General features: G+C 42.5%; 1 protein-coding gene across 5 annotated transcripts in view; it reads left to right on the forward strand.

Moving 5' to 3' along the window:
- Positions 1-21,874, forward strand: part of xylb (xylulokinase homolog (H. influenzae)) — a 62,111-nt gene that overhangs the window by 34,138 nt on the left and 6,099 nt on the right. For all 5 annotated transcript variants that reach the window (XM_031836223.1, XM_020494432.2, XM_031836224.1 and 2 more), the window contains one exon: positions 7,691-7,785. In XM_031836223.1, coding sequence (XP_031692083.1) covers positions 7,691-7,785 — 95 coding nt within the window. The remainder of the gene's footprint in view (positions 1-7,690; positions 7,786-21,874) is intronic.

Genomic DNA, 21,874 nt, shown 5'->3' on the forward strand with positions numbered 1-21,874 from the left:
TCAAACAGTGTCCTTCAGAAACACTGAGCTTAAACACTATGCACCTTCTTGTCACACAGTATCCTTCAGAAACACTGAGCTTGGGCTCCCGAGTGGCGCAGCGGTCTAAGGCACTGCATCTTACTGCTAGAGGCGTCACTACAGACCCTGGTTCGATTCAAGGCTGTATCACAATCGGCCGTGATTGCGAATCCCAAAGGCCAACGCACAATTGGCCCAGCGTCGTCCGGGTTAGGGTTTGGCCGGGGTTGGCCGTCATTGTAAATAAGAATTTGTTCTTAACTAACTTGCCTAGTAAAATAAAGGTTAAAAAACAACAAACAAAAAACCCCACTATGTAGCTGCTTCACACAGCGTCCTTCAGAAACACTGAGCTTAAACACTTTACAGCTTCTCTTCACAGAGTCCTTCAGAAACACAGCTTAAACACTATACAGCTTCTCTTCACACAGTGTCCTTCATAAACACTTTACAGCTTCTCTTCACAGTGTCCTTCAGAAACACTGAGCTTGCAATCATATTACAAGCTTTCTCATCCATTTATATGCAGATGATAGTCTTATACTCAGCTGGCCCCTCGCTGGATTTTGTGTTAAACTCTCTACAACAAAGCTTTCTTAGTGTCCAACAATCTTTCTCTGCCCTACAAAAAAAAAGGTAATGTGGTTCGTTAAGAAGAATGCCCCCCTCTCCCCACCGTTGTGATTACTACCTCTGAGGGTTTAGAGCTTGAGGTAGTCACCTTATACAAGTACTTGGGAGTATAACTAGACGGTACACTGTACTTCTCTCAGCACATATCCAAGCTGCAGGCTAAAGTTAAATCTAGACTTGGTTTCCTCTAACACAATCGCTCCTCCTTCACCCCAGCTGCCAAACTAACCCTGATTCAGATGACCATCCTACCCATGCTAGATTAAGGAGACGTAATTCATAGATCGGCAGGTAAGAGTGCTCTCGAAGAGCTAGATGTTCTTTACCATTCTGCCATCAGATTTGCCACCAATGCTCCTTATAGGACACATCACTGCACTCTATACTCCTCTGTAAACTGGTCATCTCTGTATACTTGGCGCAAGACCCACAGGTTGATGCTTATTTATAAAACCCTCTTAGGCCTCACTCCCCCCTGTCTGAGATACCTACTGCAGCCCTCATCCTCAACATACAACACCTGTTCTGCCAGTCACATTCTGTTAAATGTCCCGAAAGCACACACCTCCCTGGGTCGCTTCTCTTTTCATGTCGCGGCTGCTAGCGACTAGAACGAGCTACACAAAGCACTAAAACTGGACAGTTTTATCTCCATCTCTACATTCAAAGACTCAATCATGGACACTCTTACTGACAGCTGTGGCTGCTTCGCCTGATGTATTATTGTCTACCTTCTTGCCCTTTGTGCTGTTTGTGCCTAATAATGTTTTGTGCTGCTACCATATTGTGCTACCATATTGTCCGTATTGTGCAGTGTCACTACCGTGTTGTCGTCATGTTGTGTTGCTACCATGCTGTGTTGTCGTCTTAGTTCTCTCTTTATGTAGTGTCTCTCGTGTCATGATCTGTTTTTTGTTCAACATTTACATTTTTTATAAAAAGCCCCTGTCCCCGCAGGAGGCCTTTTGCCTCTTGGTAGGCCGTCATTGTAAATAAGAATTTGTTCTTAATTGACTTGCCTCGTTAAATATAGGTAACAAATATTAATAAAATGACATGTGGTCGAAGCGACCTAACCTTTTCCTTGATGATTCCCTATTGATGTTTTAGCATTTATACAAAGCTATCTATCATGACACAAGGCGAGAACCAGATGCAGATGGTTGGAGTCTTACAATATTTATTAATCCAGTAGGGGAAGGCAAGAGACTTGTTGTGGACAGGCAAAAGTGTCCAAACCAGTTCAGAGTTTAAAAGGTACCGAAGGGCAGGCAGAATCAAGATCAGGCAGGCGGGAAAGAAGTCTAGAGTCAGGCAGGGGTCAAAACCAGGAGGACTATCGAAAAGAGAATAGCAAAAGGAGTATGGGAAAACACGCTGGATGACTTGACTAACATACAAGACGAACTGGCACAGAGAGAAAGGAAACACAGGGATAAATACAATGGGGAAACAAGTGACACCTGGAGGAGGTGGAGACAATAAAGAGGACAGGTGAAATTGATCAGGGTGTGACACTATGTGTGTAATCGTATGTATGGAAACATTTATTCTAGGAGGTGGGATATATTGCTTAAGTAAAAACTTACTTTGGCACTTGAAATGTAATTCTCATTTTTCGGATGTGGAAGCAATATATTCCACCTCCTAGAATAAATGTTTCCATACATACGATTACACACACAAACAAGCACACACAATATACATACATGCATGCATACATGTATACATACAGTACCAGTCAAAAGCTTGGACACACCTACTCATTCAAGGGTTTTACTTTATTTTTACTACTTTCTAGATTGTAGAATAATAGTGAAGACATCAAAACTATGAAAGAACACATATGGAATCATGTAGAAACCAAAACAGTGTTGCCACATATGCTGAGCACTTGTTGGCTGCTTTTCCTTCACTCTGAGGTCCAACACATCCAAAACCACCTAAATTGGGTTGAGGTCGGGTGATTGTCGAGACCAGGTCATTTGATGCAGCACTCCATCACGCTCCTTCTTGGTAAAATAGCCCTTACAGCCTGGGGGCGTGTTGGGTCATTGTCCTGTTGAAAAACAAAAGATAGTCCCACTAAGTGCAAATCAGATGGGATGGCATATCACTGCAGAATAAATAAATCACAGACAGTGTCACCAGCAAAGCACTACCACACCATCACACCTCCTTCTACAAGCTTCACGGTGGGAACCACACATGCAGAGATTTTTCCGTTTATCTTCCCTGCGTCTCACAAAGACATGGCGGTTGTAACCAAAAATCTAAAAAGGTCTAATGTCCATTGCTCGTGTTTCTTGGCCCGAACAAGTCTCTTCTTCTTATTGATGTCCTTTTAGTAGTGGTTTCTTTGCAGCAATTCGACCATGAACCGGCAGGGTAGCCTAGTGGTTAGAGCGTTGGACTAGTAACTGGAAGGTTGCAAGTTCAAACCCCCGAGCTGACAAGGTACAAATCTGTCGTTCTGCCCCTGAACAGGCAGTTAACCCACTGTTCCTAGGCCGTCATTGAAAATAAGAATTTGTTCTTAACTGACTTGCCTAGTTAAATAAAGGTAAAATAAAATACAAGTATAAATGAAGGCCTGATTCACACAGTCTCCTCTGAACAGTTGATGTTGAGATGTGTCTGTTACTTGAACTCTGTGGAACATTTATTTGGACTGCAATTTCTGAGGCTGGTAACTCTAATGAGCTTATCCTCTGCAGTAGAGGATAACTCTGTGACTTCCTTTCCTGTGGTGGTCCTCATGAGAGCCAGGCTCATCATAGCGCATGATGGTTTTTGCGACTGCACATTCAAAGTTCTTGACATTTTCCAGATTGACTGACCTTCATGTCTTAAAGTAATGATGGACTGTCATTTCTCTTTTTTGAGCTGTTCTTGCTATAATATGGACATGGTCTTTTACCAAATAGGGCTATCTTCTGTTTACCACCCCTACCTTGTCACAACACAACTGATTGGCTCAAACGCATTAAGGAAAGACATTCTACAAATTAACAAGGCATACCTGTTAATTGAAATGCATTCCAGGTGACTACCTTATGAAGCTGGTTGAGAGAATGCCAAGAGTGTGCAAAGCTGGCAAGGCAAAGGTTGGCTACTTTTAAGAATATCAAATATATTTTCTGATTTGTTTACACTTTTTTGGTTACTACATGATTCCATATGTATTATTTAATAGTTTTGACGTCTTCACTGTTATTCTACAATGTAGAACATTTAGAAATAAAGAAAAACCCTTGAATGAGTAGGTGTATCCAAACTTTTGACTGGTACTGTACATACAGTTGAAATCAGAAGTTTACATACACTTAGGTTAGAGTTATTGAAACTATTTTTTCAACCACTCCACAATTTTCTTATTAACAAACAATAGTTTTGGCAAGTCGGTTAGGTCATCTACTTTGTGCATGACACAATTGTTTACAGACAGATTATTTCACTTATAATTCACTGTATATACAGTTGACGTCGGAAGTTTACATACACCTTAGTCAAATACATTTTAAGTTTACATACACTCAATTAGTATTTGGTAGCATTGCCTTTAAATTGTTAACTTGGGTCAAACATTTCAGGTAGCCTTCCACAAGCTTCCAACAATAAGTTGTGTGAATTTTGGCCCATTCATCCTGACGGAGCTGGTGTAACTGAGTCAGGTTTGTAGGCCTCCTTGCTCACACACGCTTTTTCAGTTCTGCCCACACATTTTCTATAGGATTGAGGTCAGGGCTTTGTGATGGCCACTCCAATACCTTGACTTTGTTGTCCATTTTGCCACAACTTTGGAAGTATGCTCGAGGTCATTGTCCATTTGGAAGACCCATTTGCGACCAAGCTTTAACTTCCTGACTGATGTCTTGAGATGTTGCTTCAATATATCGAAATCATTTTCCTGCCTCATGATGCCATCTATTTTGTGAAGTGCACCAGTCACTCCTGCAGCAAAGGACCCCACAACATGATGCTGCCACCCCCGTGCTTCACAGTTGGGATGGTGTTCTTCGGCTTGCAAGCTTCCCCCTTTTTCCTCTCAATGTAACAATGGTTATTATGGCCAAACAGTTCTATTTTTGTTTCATCAGACCAGAGGACATTTCTCAAAAATGTAAAATATTTGTCCCCATGTGCAGTTGCCAACCGTAGTCTGGCTTTTATATGGCGGTTTTGGAGCAGTGGCTTCTTCCTTGCTGAGCGGCATTCCAGGTTATGTCGATATATGACTCCTTTTACTGTGGATATAGATACTTTTGTACCTGTTTCCTCCAGCATCTTCACAAGGTCCTTTGCTGTTGTTCTGGGATTGATTTGCACTTTTCTCACCAAAGTATTTTCATCTCTAGGAGACAGAACGCGTCTCCTTCCTGAGCTGTATGGCGGCTGCGTGGTCCCATGGTGTTTATACTTGCATACTATTGTTTGTACAGATGAACGTGGTACCTTCAGGCGTTTGGAAATTGCTCCCAAGGATGAACCAGACTTGTGGAGGTCTACAATTCTTTTTCAGGTCTTGGCTGATTTATTTTGATTTTGATTTTCCCATGATGTCAAGCAAAGAGGCACTGAGTTTGAAGGTAGGCCTTGATGTACACCTCAAATTGACTCAAATGGTGTCAATTAGCCTATCAGAAGCTTCTGAAGCCGTGAAATAATTTTCTGGAATTTTCGAAGCTGTTTAAAGGCACAGTCAATTTAATGTATGTGAACTTCTGACCCACTGGAATTGTGATACAGTGAATTATAAGTGAAATAATCTGTCTGTAAACAATTGTTGGAAAAAGTAGATGTTCCTACCGACTTGCTAAACTATAGTTTGTTAACAAAGTTGTGGAGTAGTTGAAAAACAAGTTTTATTGACTCCAACCTAAGTGAACCTAGGTGAAATATTTACTTTGGCTGTCTCCTGAGTGTGTGTGGGGTACGTGACCGTTAGTGTTTCTCTCACTTTCCATGCTTTTAACAGGTTTATGTGATAGATATGTTCCGTGGGCCGTCGGATCCAATAAATAACTACTCCTGTTCTCTCCAGTACTTCATATGGTCCTTTCCATGTGGCTAGTAGTTTGAACTCTGTCGTGGGGACCAGCACTAACACCTTTTCTTCCGGTTGAAATTCCCTAAGGGTAGCCTGCCTGTTATAAGTTTGCCGCTGGTGCCCTTGTGCTTGTCTCATGTGCTCTCTGACGATTGGCATGACTGTGGCTATCCGGACTTGCATTGCCGTGGCATGCTCTATAACACTAGTATACGGGGTGGATTGGTGCTCCCAGGTTTTCCGTGCGATGTCTTAAGATTCCCTGGGGGTGCCTCCCATATACCAGCTGAAAGTGGGAAAACCCCAGCGAGGCTTGGGGAACCTCTCTAATGGCAAACATCAGATACGGCAACATGCAATCCCAGTGCAGTTCAATCTCTCAACTTGCCTGTCCATCTGAGGATGGTAAACCGATGTCAACTGTTTCACCTGCCACAATTTACAAAGGTCCGCCATAAGGCGGGACATAAAGGGGGTTCCCTGGTCAGTAAGGAACTCCTTTGGAACCCCTACCCTGGTGAACAGGAGCACTAATTCCATGGCAATATTTTGGAAGCCATCGTCCGAAGGGGAATGGCTTCTGGGTAGCGAGTGGCATAATCTAGAATGACCAGAATGTATTGGTGCCTTCTGGCGGATTTGGGTAGTGGACCTACTATATCCATCGCTATCCTCTCAAATGGTGTTTAGATTATTGGGAATGGCGCTAGCGGGCTTCTAACAGCTGGTCGGGGAGCTGTTAACTGGCACTCCGGCCACTCCCCACAATGCCGAGCCACTTCAGCCTGAATTCCTGGCCAATAAAACCTCCTTACAATCCGGTCTCAGGTTTTATCGATACCAAGTTGTGCCCATGAGTTAGATCCAGTACTGTCCTCTGGTACCGGATTGGGACCAACAACTGCTCCACCACATCAATCCCTATTTTTTACACTCTGTACCAAACCCTTTTTCATGATGAAGTGGGGAAACTATTAGGCAACTACAGGTTCCATCATTTATGGGAGTACCATCTATGACCTGCACATCTGCTCTGGCTTGCTGCAGGGTTGGATCTGGGTTTTGGGCCGTCCTGCCTTTGGGTATTTGCAGCTGGTAAATGAGCCCTAATTTGGTCCTGTGATTCCCTTTAGGCCTCTTAACTCCCGGGTGTTTCTCTCTTGCTCCTCTCTGAACAGCTAGTTGGTGTGGTGCTGGACCTGTAATGTGTCCTGATACATTCACATTGCATCCTGATGAGCTATTTGTTGAGCTCTAGTTGCCTCTTGTTGGGCGGCCACCGCTTGTAACAGGGCCTGTATGGCTCCCTCCATACTCATTTTCCCCGAGCAATCTGTCCGAACCAAACAAAGCCACAAAAAAAGCCTGACTCCCCTTTGGAGTGCTAACTGAACATGTTTTTTTCCTCTACCTAACCAGCGGTATGGTTAGTCCATATGCCCGCATTCTCCACCACATGTGACAAACCTCTTCAAGATTAGGAGAATTTGTCACAAATTAAGCGGGAAACCGTCACCAAAATCATCCGAAGAATGAGAGGACTTTAGAACAGGACAGTACCTGCGTGTTTGTTTCTCCGTCCTGGTCCACGCAGGCCACATGCGAGGTCAAGGGATAGCATTCCCCTTGCTTCTGGGAATTGTAGTTTTGGCAGCCGGCCATTTTGTGATCTGTAGTTTTGATCGGGGTGGCCATTTTAGTGAGAGGCCAGAGCCTGTTTATTAGTTCTGCTCTCACATATCTGCCATTTATCACTCGACCCCCTTCTTTGCCACATTAGTATTACATGTTTAATACCCAATGGATAAATACAGTATCTATGATGTACCCATTTTCAGCAATTCTTTGCCATAGGTTTTTTTACCTAGGTGATACACATTGTATTGTGATGTACCCCTTTTCAAGGATTGGTTGCCATTTGACTAACTTTTAACACAGTGGTATTTGATGTTTTTCTGTAAACTGAATCCACTTTTTGTTTGCCAGGACTTGTTGCTGAATCAGGAGTGTCCTTCGCTGAGGCAGTGAGAAAAGCCCCAGAAGCCCAGCTAGCAGTGACCCCAACACCTGGAGCTGACAAGGTACAGCAGCACAACCCAATACAGCTCAGCAGCTCTCTCACTCTCTCTTTCCTTCTCATTCTCTCTACCGCTCCCCCTCCCTCTCGCTAAGTCAACACTGCCTCTTGGTTGTGATCAGCATTTATTCATATTGGGAATCTGTTTCTAAATATGCCCTCTTGCACATATAGTGGCAAGAAAAAGTATGTGAACCCTTTGGAATTACCTAGAATTCTGCATAATTAGTCATAAAATTTGATCTGATCTAAGTCACAACAATAGACAAACACAGTCTGCTTAAACTAATAACACACAAACAATTATACTTTTTCATGTCTTTATTGAACACACTGTGTAAACATTCACAGTGCAGGGTGGGAAACGTTTGTGAACCCTTGGTTTTAATAACTGGTTGACCCTACTTTGGCAGCAATAACCTCAACTAAACGTTTTCTGTAGTTGCGGATCAGACTTGCACAATGGTCAGGAGACATTTTGGACCATTCCTCTTTACAAAACTGTTTCAGTTCAGCAATATTGTTGGGATGTCTGGTGTGAACCACTCTCTTGACGTCATGCCACACCATCTCAATCGGGTTGAGGTCAGGACTCATATTTCTTCTGTTGAAGCCATTCTGTTGTTGATTTACTTCTGTGTTTTGGGTCGTTGTCCTGTTGAATCACCCAACTTCTGTTGAGCTTCAATTGGAGGACCGATAGCCTCACATTCTCCTGCAAAATGTCTTGATAAACCTGTGAATTCATTTTTCCGTCGATGATAGCAAGCTGTCCAGGCCCTGAGGCAGCAAAGCAGGTCCAAACCATGATGCACCCTTCACCCTACGTTACAGTTGGGATGAGGTTTTGATGTTGTTGTGTGTTCCTTCCAAACAACTCAACTTTAGTTTAATTTGTACACAGAATATTTTGCCAGTAGCGCTTTGGAACATCCAGACGCTCTTTTACGAACTTCAGATGTGCAGCAATGTTTTTTTAGACAGCAGTGGCTTCTTCCGTGGTGTCCTCCCATGAACACCATTCTTGTTTTGTGTTTTATGTATTGTAGACTCGTCAACAGAGATGTTAGCAGAGATGTTCCAGAGATTTCTTTAAGTCTTTAGCTGACACTCTAAGATTCTTCTTAACCTCATTGAGCATTCTGCACTGTGCTCTTGCAGTCATCTTTGCATGATGACCACTCCTAGGGAGAGTAGCAACAGTGCTGAAATTTCTCCATTTATCGACAATTTGTCTTACAGTGGACTGATGAACGTCAACGCTTTTAGAGATTTTTCTTGCCACTGTGAGTAATACTTTGTGAAGGCATTTCAATAAGTTTTCCAAATGGATCACATACTATTTTAAGGTAAGGCATGTGAATGAGAGATACATATGCTAAGGAACTAGCTGTCTGTGCCTCAAAGGCAATGGCTCCAGGTCTACATTTTCTGTACAACATTTCTTTGATCGCCTCTTTGATCTTTCTGAATGGTTTTAATGTTCCGCTGTTAGCTCAGGGCAGACAGCTTGGATGTAACGTGCCGCCTAAACATTACTATTAAGTAGCACCGAGAGGATTGGCAAAGTGCTTAGCAATGTGACCAATGAAATCACAGTGTCCTAATGAAGTGACCAATGAAATCACTGTGTTGTAATGACCTGACCAATGAAATCACAGTGTCTTCGCCATATCCCGGCCTACCTCAAATGTCACAGAGCTCTACTGTTTAACAGTGGCAGCGTCACAGGGGGAACATGGGGATTGTATGAGTGACGGCTATGACTACAAGACGCTTTTTTAGCCACTGAACTCTCCCCTCAGATTCCCCTCAGTCTCCAGACTTATCGGCTGCCGAATAGCCTACTTTTATGAGTCATTGCTTCTTCATTAAATGCTTCATCCCCCTTTGGTGAAGTGATTGTAAAAGTGAATTACATGCCATCCCCTCTGACCGGTGGTAGAAATACATGGGGGTCACGCAGGGACAGACGGTGGTTTGCTATCTAAATGGGTGTGTGTGTGTGTGTGTGTGTGTGTGTGTGTGTGTGGTGTGTGTGTGTGTGTGTGTGTGTGTGTGTGTGTGAGATTGAGAGACTTTTACAGAAGGAGATTAATGGATGGGGGAAAGCTCAGTTCTAGTTAAAATACATGATATTTAGCCCAAATAGGCCAATAAGGAGCTGTGTGAAATTGAAGTGACATTTCTGGGAATTAGTGGGTGAGGCAGCCATTGTGAGCATTTGTAAGCGATGCAGCCAATGCGACAGTGGACTGATCAAGCGGCATCTTTGATAAAACACAGCGTGGTAATTGGGGTCGGTGACTATGCGTCATTGTGAACGGCCACTGCTGGGCTGCTAGTATGTGCAAATGGAGGCTTGAGCGATGTTGTTAACCCTCTAGAGTCTAAGCTGGGGAGGATTGTTTTATGATGGTCATACCAAGGATCAGTCAGCTATTTGATCTAGAATGTTAGGACCCCTTTAGGTATCCCCCGAAAAATAACAGATGAATGAATAACAGATTAATTCATAGGAAAACAGATAGTTACAGTTGAAGTCAGAAGTTTACATACACTTAGGTTGGAGTCATTAAAACTCATTTTTCAACCACTCCACAAATTTCTTGTTAACAAACTATAGTTTTGGCAAGTCAGTTAGGACATCTACTTTGTGCGTGACACAAGTAATTTTTCCAACAATTGTTTACAGACAGATTATTTCACTTATCATTCATTATATCACAATTCCAGTGGGTCAGAAGTTGACTGTGCCTTTAAACAGCTTGGAAAATTCCAGAAAATTATGTCATGGCTTTAGAAGCTTGTGATAGGATAATTGACATCATTTGAGTCAATTGGAGGTGTACCTGTGGATGTATTTCAAGGCCTACCTTCAAACTCACTGCCTCTTTGCTTGACATCATGGGAAAAACAAAAGAATTCAGCCAAGACCTCAGAAGAAAAAAAAGTTGACTTCTTCAAGTCTGGTTCATCCTTGGGAGCAATTTCCAAACGTCTGAAGGTACCACGTTCATCTGTACAAACAATCGTACGCAAGTATAAACACCATGGGACTCCACAGCCGTCTTACCGCTCAGGAAGGAGACACGTTCTGTCTCCTAGAGATGAATGTACTTTGGTGAGAAAAGTGCAAATCAATCCCAGAACAACAGCAAAGGATCCTGTGAAGATACTGGAGGAAACAGGTACAAAAGTATCTATATCCACAGTTAAGCAAGTCCTATAATCGACATAACCTGAAAGGCTGCTCAGCAAGGAAGAAGCCACTGCTCCAAAACCGCCATATAAAAGCCAGACTACGGTTTTCAACTGCACATGGGGACAAAGATTGTACTTTTTCCTCTGGTCTGATGAAACAAAAATAGAACTGTTTGGCCATAATGACCATTGTTATGTTTAGAGGAAAAAGGGGGAGGCTTTTAAACAATTTAAAGGCAATGCTACCAAATACAAATTGAGTTTATGTAAACTTCTGACCCACTGGGAATGTCAAACAAAAGCTGAAGTAAATCATTCTCTCTACTATTATTCTGACATTTCACATTCTTAAAATAAAGTGGTGATCCTAACTGACCTTAGACAGGGAATTTTTACTAGGATTAAATGTCAGGAGTTGTGAAAAACTGAGTTTAAATGTATTTGGCTAAGGTGTATGTAAACTTCTGACTTCAACTGTAGGTTTTAGAGATATAAGAAAGATATTTGTATTTGTAACTATTTGTATTTTTTTCACAAACATTTACCCCCTTTTTTTAGGTACTTAACTACTTACATATATACTTCCCATTCATTTATATTTTTTACTGGTAACGGCGAGTCGTGAGGCTTGTGGGCATAAAAGAGCAAAACCTTTCCATAGAGGGGTCGTAATAGTGTGAAGGCCAGTCAGTACAGACACTACAGACGTTTTTGTGAGAAGACCGATTTCCTGGATGTCTCATGGTCTGACAAATACCGCTGTATCTCGGCCACCTTCCAATGCAGATGCGTAAGGCCGCAATTGGCAGATGTGGTGGATTGAGGCGCAGCCCATGCAAAAAAACTTCTCTATCTTAAACTGACACATTTTGATGGGAATATTTTTATTATGCTAATTCGATTTCCACAGGGCCACTGAAATTGACTCGAGGTTCAACTGAGGTGTATATAGGTTGATCTCCCCGTGTAGGAATGGCCATTTTTGACACAATGGTGTTTTTGTGCTCTTATTGAGACTGTAATTTCTATACGAGGAAAATGTACTCACAAATCATCCTGCTTTACATTGTGAGAGCAGCTCACTCACTATTCACATTGCACAAGAGTTCATCATACTTATTTGACATATGAACATATCATAGGCATGGAAACCTATATATGTCTAGGACAAAACCATAAGGCCCAAGAGAGAACACATGCGCACATACTGTAGCGAGTTAGTATGTGTGTGCTTGTGTCTGTATCTGTGTGTGCCTGTGCTTACAATTCATGAAGCGCAGCAGGAGTGTGTTGAGGTGAAGAAGTTCTTCCTATGAGGTGAAGGTATATAGCAGGCAGTACCCATTAGAAAACCCCACCGCACATACCTATAGATGACGTGCATGTATGTGTGTGTGTGTACAGTTCACAAAACATTACACAGCAGCACAATGTCCCGAGGGGAACAGGTTCCTCTGACGTAGAAGTAAGTTTAGTTGTGCTCTTTTAGCCTCTGTAAGGGCTTAATAATGGGATAAGGGATGTGGGAGCACTGTAGGTCTAGTTAATTAACATTGTCTAGGCTTAAAAGAAGAGGATCCTGGGATGATTGACAGTTGTCACAATGTTATGAAATTTACTGGTTTTGTACTCCTTAGTCCAGAAGTTAAGAAGCAACATCAACAGTCAGGGTTGTAGTTGTACGTACGGTGTCCATATTTGGACTTCTTCAGAGTCACAAGAAGTTGGTGTCAATAGTTAACGGGAATATATGGGAATGAATGAGAATATATGGTAATTAACGCAAATATATGCAAATTAATAGTAATACCTTTTAAATGTTTATTTTTTTTTGCATTGGATATATTTACCATATCATATGGAGACAAACAGAAACCTTTTACCTTATCATAAGTTCACATAATAATTTGTAATTAAGTCCTACCAATAGAAATTTAAAAAACAATTTAGTTAAGAATTGAACTTTAATTAAATGAGTTGACTCTTCACATGGGATGATTTCACTGAACAAACAAAAGAAAGGGAATATCGAATGATCCCCAATGATCCATCGCATCTCCCAAAAACGTTTTCAACATACGTAAAATGATAGTCTACAAACTACAGCTTTAGTTGTCTTCCTCTCAGGCTTCCATGTTTTCTCCCTGGACCTCCTCAATGTCCACCTCTTGAACATCAGACTATGAGGCCTCATCTTCACTGTCACTTTCAAACCTTGTTGAGGATGGCTCGTTGTCAGGCTCAAAAAGCCTCAAATTTGCCCGGATGGGCCAATTTTTCAACCCTTGTATTGGTCAGCCTGTTGAGTGCTCTGGTGTGTGTGTTCCCAAACAAGGACCAGTTGTGCTCTGATGCGGCTGATGTTCATGGGATTTGGAGGATGATGGAGGCAACAGGGGAAAGATCCTGAGATCCACAAAGTCCCTTCCACCAGGTGGCTGATGAGATATGTTGGCACGACTGCCATATTGCATCTCCATCCCAAAGCCCTTGCTTGGAAGTGTACTTCTCCAGACTGCCAAGAACCTTGCCCTCGTCCAGGCCAAAGTGGCGAGACACAGTAGTGATGACACCATAGGCCTTGTTGATCTCTGCACCAGACAGGATGCCCTTGCCAGCATACTTGGGGTCCAACATGTACACTGCGGCGTGTATGGGCTTCAGGCAGAAGTCTTTTTGATGTATTTCAGAACTGCAGTTTCCTCTGCTTTGAGCAACAGTGAAGTGTGCAGGGCAGTACGGATTTATTCTCTTATATCTGCAAGCAGAGTCTGAACATCAGACAGGATTGCATTGTCTCCCTCAATTCGTGCAATGGCTACTGCTATAGGTTTCAGGCTGCTTACCACTCTCTCCAAAATACATAATCCAGGAGAATCCTCTTGATGGGGCTGTCAATATCGATATGGCCATTTCTTGGAGAGACTCCTTCCCCTCCAGGAGACTGTTAAACATGATGACAACACCACCCCAACAGAAGTTTCTGGGCAGCTTCAATGTGGAGCTCTTATTCTTCTCACTTTGCTTGGTGAGGTAGATTGCTGCTATAACTTGATGACCCTTCACATACTTAACCATTTCCTTGGCTCTCTAGGAGAGTATATCCATTGTTTTCAGTGCCATGATGACCTTGAGGAGCAGATTCAATGCATGAGCAGCACGGCCAATGGGTGTGATGTGAGGGTAGGACTCCTCCACTTTAGATCAAGCAGCCTTCATGTTCGCAGCATTGTCTGTCACCAGTGCAAATACCTTCTGTGGTTCAAGGTCATTGATTACTGCCTTCAGCTCATCTGTAATGCAGAGACCGTTGTGTCTGTTGTCCCTTGTGTCTGCGCTCTTGTGGAATACTGGTTGAGGGGTGGAGATGATGTAGTTTAATTATTCCTTGCTCACAAAAAACTGACCACCCATCAGAGGTGATTGCAATACAGTCTGCTTTCTCTATTATTTGCTTGACCTTCACTTGAACTCTGTTGAACTCTGCATCCAGCAAATGAGTAGCTAAAGCATGTCTGATTGGAGGGGTGTATGCTGGGTGAAGAACATTCAGAAATCTCTTCCAATACCAATTGCCAGTTGCATACAAAGCTCGAGCAAGACATTCATCAGTATTTCTCTGACTACGTTCCTCCATTGAGTCTAAAACAAACTTCTGATTCCAGGAGGACCAATAGCTGTTGCTATCGATAAAGTGTCTGATTCATCATTTTCACCTCAAATAGAAGTAGAGGGACTTTTGTCAGAGGTTGCTTGTTGTGAGCGCTGAGGGAACTTTATGCACATGGCCAGATGATTCTGCATCTTTGTTGCATTCTTCACATATGATTTGGCACAGTATTTGCAAATGTACACAGCTTTTCCTTCTACATTAGCTGCAGTGAAATGTCTCCACACATCAGATACTGCCTGTGGCATTTTCCTATAATTAGGGAGATTATTTTTTTTTTTAAACAACAAATACAATTCCATGTACAGATAAATAGTTAAGCAGTTAGATTAAACAACTGTCACGGGCGTCCTCCTCTTCATCTGAAGAGGAGAGGCGAGAAGGATCGGAGGACCAAAATGCGGCGTGGTATGTGTTCATCATGAAATTTAATAAAGAAAACACTGAACACTGAAACACACTATACAAAAACAATAAACGAAACAAAGGAAATAAAGGTCAGAACGTGACAACAACTGCTTTGTAAGATATAAAAGTTTTCAAATGAAACGTATGGAAACAGGTGAATTAACACTCCTCAGTTATCAGGCTCAAGCAAGCTAAAACCCACATGGTAGCAATAACTATCTAGCAGAAATTGTTAACAAGTTAGAAATTATATAAACACACTTTGCTGTAGGCTACTATTTACTAGTTAACAAAAAAAGAATGTATGTCATATAAGATATATTCACCCCACCCAGTATTGTAATCAAAACTTACCAGCATGTAGTCCTTGGCTCAGACAGTGTAGTAGTGTGGGATCTATAGCATATAATTAGTGTGCAAGATCTTAAGAATCAGCTGTACATGTGATGGAAGAGTGCATTGTACATGTGATGAAAGAATGCACTGTGCATGCAGAGGGTTGCAATTCCATTGAATTGGGGATAGTTTAATAAACCACAATACCTAGAATTGCCTTATGTGTATCCCACAAAAGGTTCACTGTTAAAAGCTAACCTTTTTTGATGAATTTAAGCAAAATTACCCAAATTCCAGGGCTTAACTTCCCATGGAAAGTTTACGGGAAAATTCTGGAAATTTGCCAGAAAGTTTCAACCCTTTGCAACCCGCTCCTTCTCAGTTATGTTTTTTGCAGCGTATTTGGTGGTTCTTCAAAAATATTTTGGCATAAAAGCCTTCTCCTAGCAGGTGTGTCCTTCAGAGCACATCAGATTGACAGTACTATTATGTCAACAATGAAACAAGTAGTGAGGTAAGGGGGAAAAAACACTTTTAAAGAGAGATGTTCCAAATGTGGGCTTAAACTTCAACCTTGATAAATATTCATGAGCTAGGACTACGACAGCTTAATGGCAAACATCTTAATATTTTTTTAGCTTTTGTCTTTATTCCCGCAATCACTCACTTCTCCCCCCTTCCCTTCCCTTCCCTCAAGGTCGTCTATGTAGGCTGTGTGAAAGAGAGACAGTAACGATGTGGGCCGCTTGCTGTTTCTTAATTTGGAGTTTGACAGAAACATCACAGTTCAACAATTGTCTCATTGTGAAGGATTCTGGGAGGAAAAAGCTTAGTGCCTACCTCCCTCCTAAAATCCGACATTACCCACCACAACAAAGGCACATTAACATGGCGACTGGTATGATTTGGGGTCCCAGAAAAAGGGAGACGGTTTGATGTGTCTAATATCTCTCATATCTTTGGCATGTTGAATTTCTCTGGAATCACTGACATGTCGAATATCTCTGTTATCACCCAGTCCTGAAGAGATGCTCGTAATTCTAATGGCGACGGCATGAATAACAACATATATGCATATTAGATATCAGTCCTAATGTTTTGTGTGTATGGGATGCAAACTGGTCAAATTAGACTGCCATTGATTTGGAAGGGTATTTTTTTGGAATGGGGAAATATTGCCAAAGTTGATATCAAACGTGTACCTTTCTGTCATTACAAACTGACAATACCATATGAGATATAAATACACTTTTTATAATGCATTTATATCACATGAAAAATGCATGTATTTAAAATATTTTACAAAAGGAACGTATAAGATACATTTAGCTACGAAACTGGCTGGGTTTCTTAAGATGATACCAGTATTAGTGAGGAGATGTTTTGCAGGTTTTTCTCATGATGTACCTTTAAATAATTCAGTATACTTCATAAATAACAATGAGAAATTTCACAACTGCTTATTACATGCGTGATGTAGCACATCGAACAGGGTTTCCTCCTGCAGCGCTATAAATTTAGATGCCTTTGATTATTATACTGTTTTGCGAGACAGCGTGTGGGACCCATTTCACACCCAGTGAATGACGATGTTCTTCGTAATGAGACAGCAATGTAAATTATGTGTATTAATTTTCCATTAATTGGCCAACAATCAAAAAATAAAGTGTGTTGTTGCCTGGTCTGTTATGTTCCTATACACAGTAGTCTAGTATATGTTCTGAATGAGCTGAAAGTCATACATGTTGTTTCTCCTCTCCGTCCCTCAATGGGCCGAGGTTACTGAACATGACACACACACACAATATTGTTTGTATTCCTAAAGATAGAACATGACTGCTTTGAAAGACAGTTGTTTTGCCCTCATCTCTTTCATTGTCTGCAGAAGATGAGCTCTGGACCTGTACAGGTGTAGGGTCTTAATTTGAGCCATTTTGCTACAGCTGGAAAAAATAATTTTCGTAAGGGAAAATCAAATCAGAAATATTTAAGTGGAAATTACAACCTTCAGAAGCCTTTTAAAACCTCAAATACACTACAAGTTTGACATTTTCTGCATTTCAGGAAAGTTCTCCTGTAACAGGGTGATCAAATTAAGATCCTACAGCTGCCTTACAAGTTGAAAGAACCAGGGAACTTCATGTACTGTATGGAGAGTACATTATGTACTTTATGTATAGTAGCTTATCTTTGTGTTGTTAATAGACCTTTCAATCACTTTCACGTCACTATAGCCTACCTATTGAGCTTTAAAGTGATGTTGTCTCAGTCGGTTTCACAATACATTAACAACGGCGTTGCTTCTCTGAAGTGTGCCTTTTGTTCTAGCTTCTCGGCAGCTAATCTTTGAATGTGGTCTGAGGGACCGAGGAGCACTATGTGTTTGTGTGTGATATTAGAATGCTCTATATTTGCTAGGCCCGGGTGGGAATTCATTGCAGATCACGTGTCAGCCCCTGTTGGGCGGGCATACGTTTAGCTGTCAGGGCGGCGGCGGCAACCTATTAAGGAGATGGCAGGAATCAGACATGCCGGATTACTGTTCATTGCACTTTTATGCAAACCCGTCGAACACCCCCCCCCCCCCCTCCATATTAACAACAGCTACTTAGCTACATGGTGTTGCTGGGAAAAGCAGAAGTTTTAGACTAATTTTACAGCACCCTGGACAGTTTTACTAAACTATAAAAAGGAATTGAATGATTACAAAGCCTTGTCCTTCTTAATGTTAACTGCTAGCATGCTGATGTTGTACAATGTCAGTTCTGGTCAGGGATTTGTAGGCTAACAGATAGCTAACACAGCTTTTGAAATAAACCTTCACAGTTTATTGAGAGCATAAATCAGTGTGTGAATATCCCTTTTTTAGCCTAATACTTTCGTTCCTTTTTATCGACATAAGAAATCATGGATGTGCATAGGCCTCTCTGAGATTTCTCTCTGAGACCTGATTGATGTGGCCCATAGAAGGGACTACCCTGCCAAAAGGAGAGGAGTGTTAGTGTACCACACTACCCACTGTCCTCTGGGGCATCGGGGTGTTGTTGCTGTGGAAACGCTGGGTCTTTATCTCCCTTCATAGAGATTGTCAGAGGTCAGCAGAGACTACACTATTCAGAGGGTTCTTTAATTGGTGTTTACCTTACACACACACACACACATTTTGTTCTTCTATCCTCGGGGGACCTAAAATTTATTTCTATTCAAAATCCTATTTAACCTAAGCCTAACCCATAACCTTAAACCTAACCACTAACCCCTAATTCTAACCCTAAACCTAACCCCTAAGCTCATGAGGTCATTGGAAATGTCCCCACAAGGGAGAATTTTCCTTGTTTTACTGTCCCTGTGGGAACTTTTGGGGATTTTAGGTCCCCACAAGGATAGAAAAACCAACCACCACGCACACTGTAGTTTATACTAAATGTCTATTACACTTTCCAAATTGAGTGTGCTGTTGACATGTACAATACAACACAATTCTGTTAGTATGCCCCCCAGGGATAGACTGCTATTGCCAGAGCACAACATTAATGGATGGTGTCAAGGGGGCAGAAAGCTATTTTCTTAGGGATGGGGCACAGGCTGGCAGAGGAAAATATCTTTCACCCCTCCTTTTTCCCCCAAAATATACTCTCCCGCAATGCAATCTCTATAGACTCGGGAGAAGTAACTATGGCTCCGGAGAAGAAGGCTGACGTTTTACGTGTCCCCAACCGATTGTGTTTTTTTGTTCATTTATTTGCGTTGTTTGTAACTCATTTTGTACATAATGTTGCCGCTACGTCTCTTATGACCGAAAATAACTTTTAGACATCAGGACTGCAATTACTCACCACGGACTGTCAGAATTATTTTTTCCCTTTAACGATTCTGACGAGCCCGACCCGAGTGATATACTGCTTTCTCGGGAACAGGCCCAGATCCCCGTGATTTGCGTGAAGAGGAGGCAGAGAAAAAGGGGCCAGAGGGCGGGCTGCCTTCTGAGAATTTGTAGGCGATCGAATAAACCCCCACTTCTGCTAGCAAACGTGCAATCTTTGGAGAATAAAATTGATGATCTACCCGGAAGATTAAACTACCAACAGGACATTCAAAACTGTAATATCTTATGTTTCACGGAGTCGTGGCTGAACGACGACACCATCAACATACAGCTGGCTGGTTATACGCTGTACTGGCAGGATAGAACAGCAGCGTCTGGTAAGACAAGGGGTGGCAGACTATGTATTTTTGTAAATAACAGCTGGTGCACGATATCTGAATCAAATCCAATTTTATTTGTCACATACACATGGTTAGCAGATGTTAATACGAGTGTAGAGAAATTCTTGTGCTTCTAGTTCCGACCATGCAGTAATATCGAACTAGTAATCTAACAATTTCACAACAACTACCTTTATACACACACAAGTGTAAAGGAATGAATAAGAATATGTACATAAAAATACATGGATGAGCGATCGCCGAACGGCATAGGCAAGATGCAGTAGATGGTATAGAGTACAGTATATACATATGAGATGAGTAATGTAGGGTATGTAAACATTATATAAAGTGACATTGTTTAAAGTGACTAGTGAAACATTTATTACATCACATTTTTTATTATTAAAGTGGCTAGAGATTTGAGTCCGTATGTTGGCAGCAGCCACTCAATGTTAGTGGTGGCTGTTTAACAGTCTGATGGCCTTGAGATAGAAGATGTTTTTTAGTCTCTCGGTCCCAGCTTTGATGCACCTGTACTGACCTCCCCTTCTGGATGATAGCGGGGTGAACAGGCAGTGGCTCGGGTGGTTGTTGTCCTTAATGATATTTTTGGCCTTCCTGCGACATCAGGTAGTGTAGGTGTCCTGGAGGGCAGGTAGTTTGCCCCCGGTGATGCGTTGTGCAGACCTCACTACCCTCTGGAGAGCCTTACGATTGTGGGCGAAGCAGTTGCCGTACCAGGCAGTGATACAGCCTGACAAGATGCTCTCGATTGTGCATCTGTAAAAGTTTGTGAGTGTTTTTGGTGACAAGCCAAATTTCTTCAGCCTCCTGAGGTTGAAGAGGCGGTGCTGCGCCTTCTTCACCACGCTGTCTGTGTGGGTGGACCATTTCAGTTTGTCCATGATGTATATGCCGAAGAACTTAGAAGTTTCCACCTTCTCCACTACTGTCCCGTCTGTGGATAGGGGGGGGGGGGGGGGGGGGGGGGGGGTGCGCTCCTTCTGCTGTTTCCTGAAGTCCATGATCATCTCCTTTATTTTGTTGACGTTGAGTGTGAGCTTATTTTCCTGACACCACACTCCGAGGGCCCTCACCTCCTCCCTGGAGGCCGTCTCGTCGTAGTTGGTAATCAAGCCTACCACTGTAGTGTCGTCTGCAAACTTGATGATTGAGTTGGAGGCGTGCATGGCCACGCAGTCATGGGTGAACAGGGAGTACAGCAGAGGGCTGAGTATGCACCCTTGTGGGGCCCATTGTTGAGGATCAGCTGGGTGGAGATGTTGTTTCCTACCCTCACCACCTGGGGGCGGCCTGTCAGGAAGTCCAGGACCCAGTTGCACAGGGCGGGGTCGAGACCCAGGGTCTCGAGCTTAATGACGAGTTTGGAGGGTACTATGGTGTTAAATGCTGAGCTGTAGTCGATGAACAGCATTCTTACATAGGTATTCCTCTTGTCCAGATAGGTTAGGGCAGTGTGATTGCGATTGCATTGTCTGTGGACCTATTGGGGCGGTAAGCAAATTGGAGTGGGTCTAGGGTGTCAGGTAGGGTGGAGGTGATATGGCCCTTGACTAGTCTCTCAAAGCACTTCACGATGATGGAAGTGAGTGCTACGGGGAGATAGTCATTTAGCTCAGTTACCTTAGCTTTCTTGGGAACAGGAACAATGGAGGCCCTCTTGAAGCATGTGGGAACAGCAGACTGGGATGTCCGTAAACACACCAGCCAGCTGGTCAGTCTGGGCCGGCAGCCTTGTGAGGGTTAACACGTTTAAATGTTGCTCGCCTGAGGTAGAGTATCTCATGACAGACCACACTGTCTACCTAGAGAGTTTTCATCTGTATTTTTCGTAGCTGTTTACATACCACCACAGACTGAGTCTGGCACTAAGACAGCATTGAATGAGCTGTATTCCGCCATAAGCAAACAAGAAAACGCTCACCCAGAGGCGGCGCTCCTAGTAGCCGGGGACTTTAATGCAGGGAAACTTAAATCCATTTTACCAAATTTTGATCAGCATGTTAAATGTGCAACCAGAGGGGAAAAAACTCTGAAGTACCTTTACTCCACACACAGAGACTCATACAAAGCTCTCCCTCGCCCTCCATTTGGCAAATCTGACCATAATTCTTTCTTCCTGATTCCTGCTTACAAGTGAAAATTCAAGCAGGAAACACCAGTGACGAGATCGATTAAGCAGATGCTAAGCTACAGCTACAGGATAAGCTACAGGACTGTTTTGCTATCACAGACTGGAAAATGT

The sequence above is a fragment of the Oncorhynchus kisutch genome, linkage group LG11 (genome assembly GCF_002021735.2).
Source record: "Oncorhynchus kisutch isolate 150728-3 linkage group LG11, Okis_V2, whole genome shotgun sequence".
NCBI classification, from domain to species: domain Eukaryota; kingdom Metazoa; phylum Chordata; class Actinopteri; order Salmoniformes; family Salmonidae; genus Oncorhynchus; species Oncorhynchus kisutch.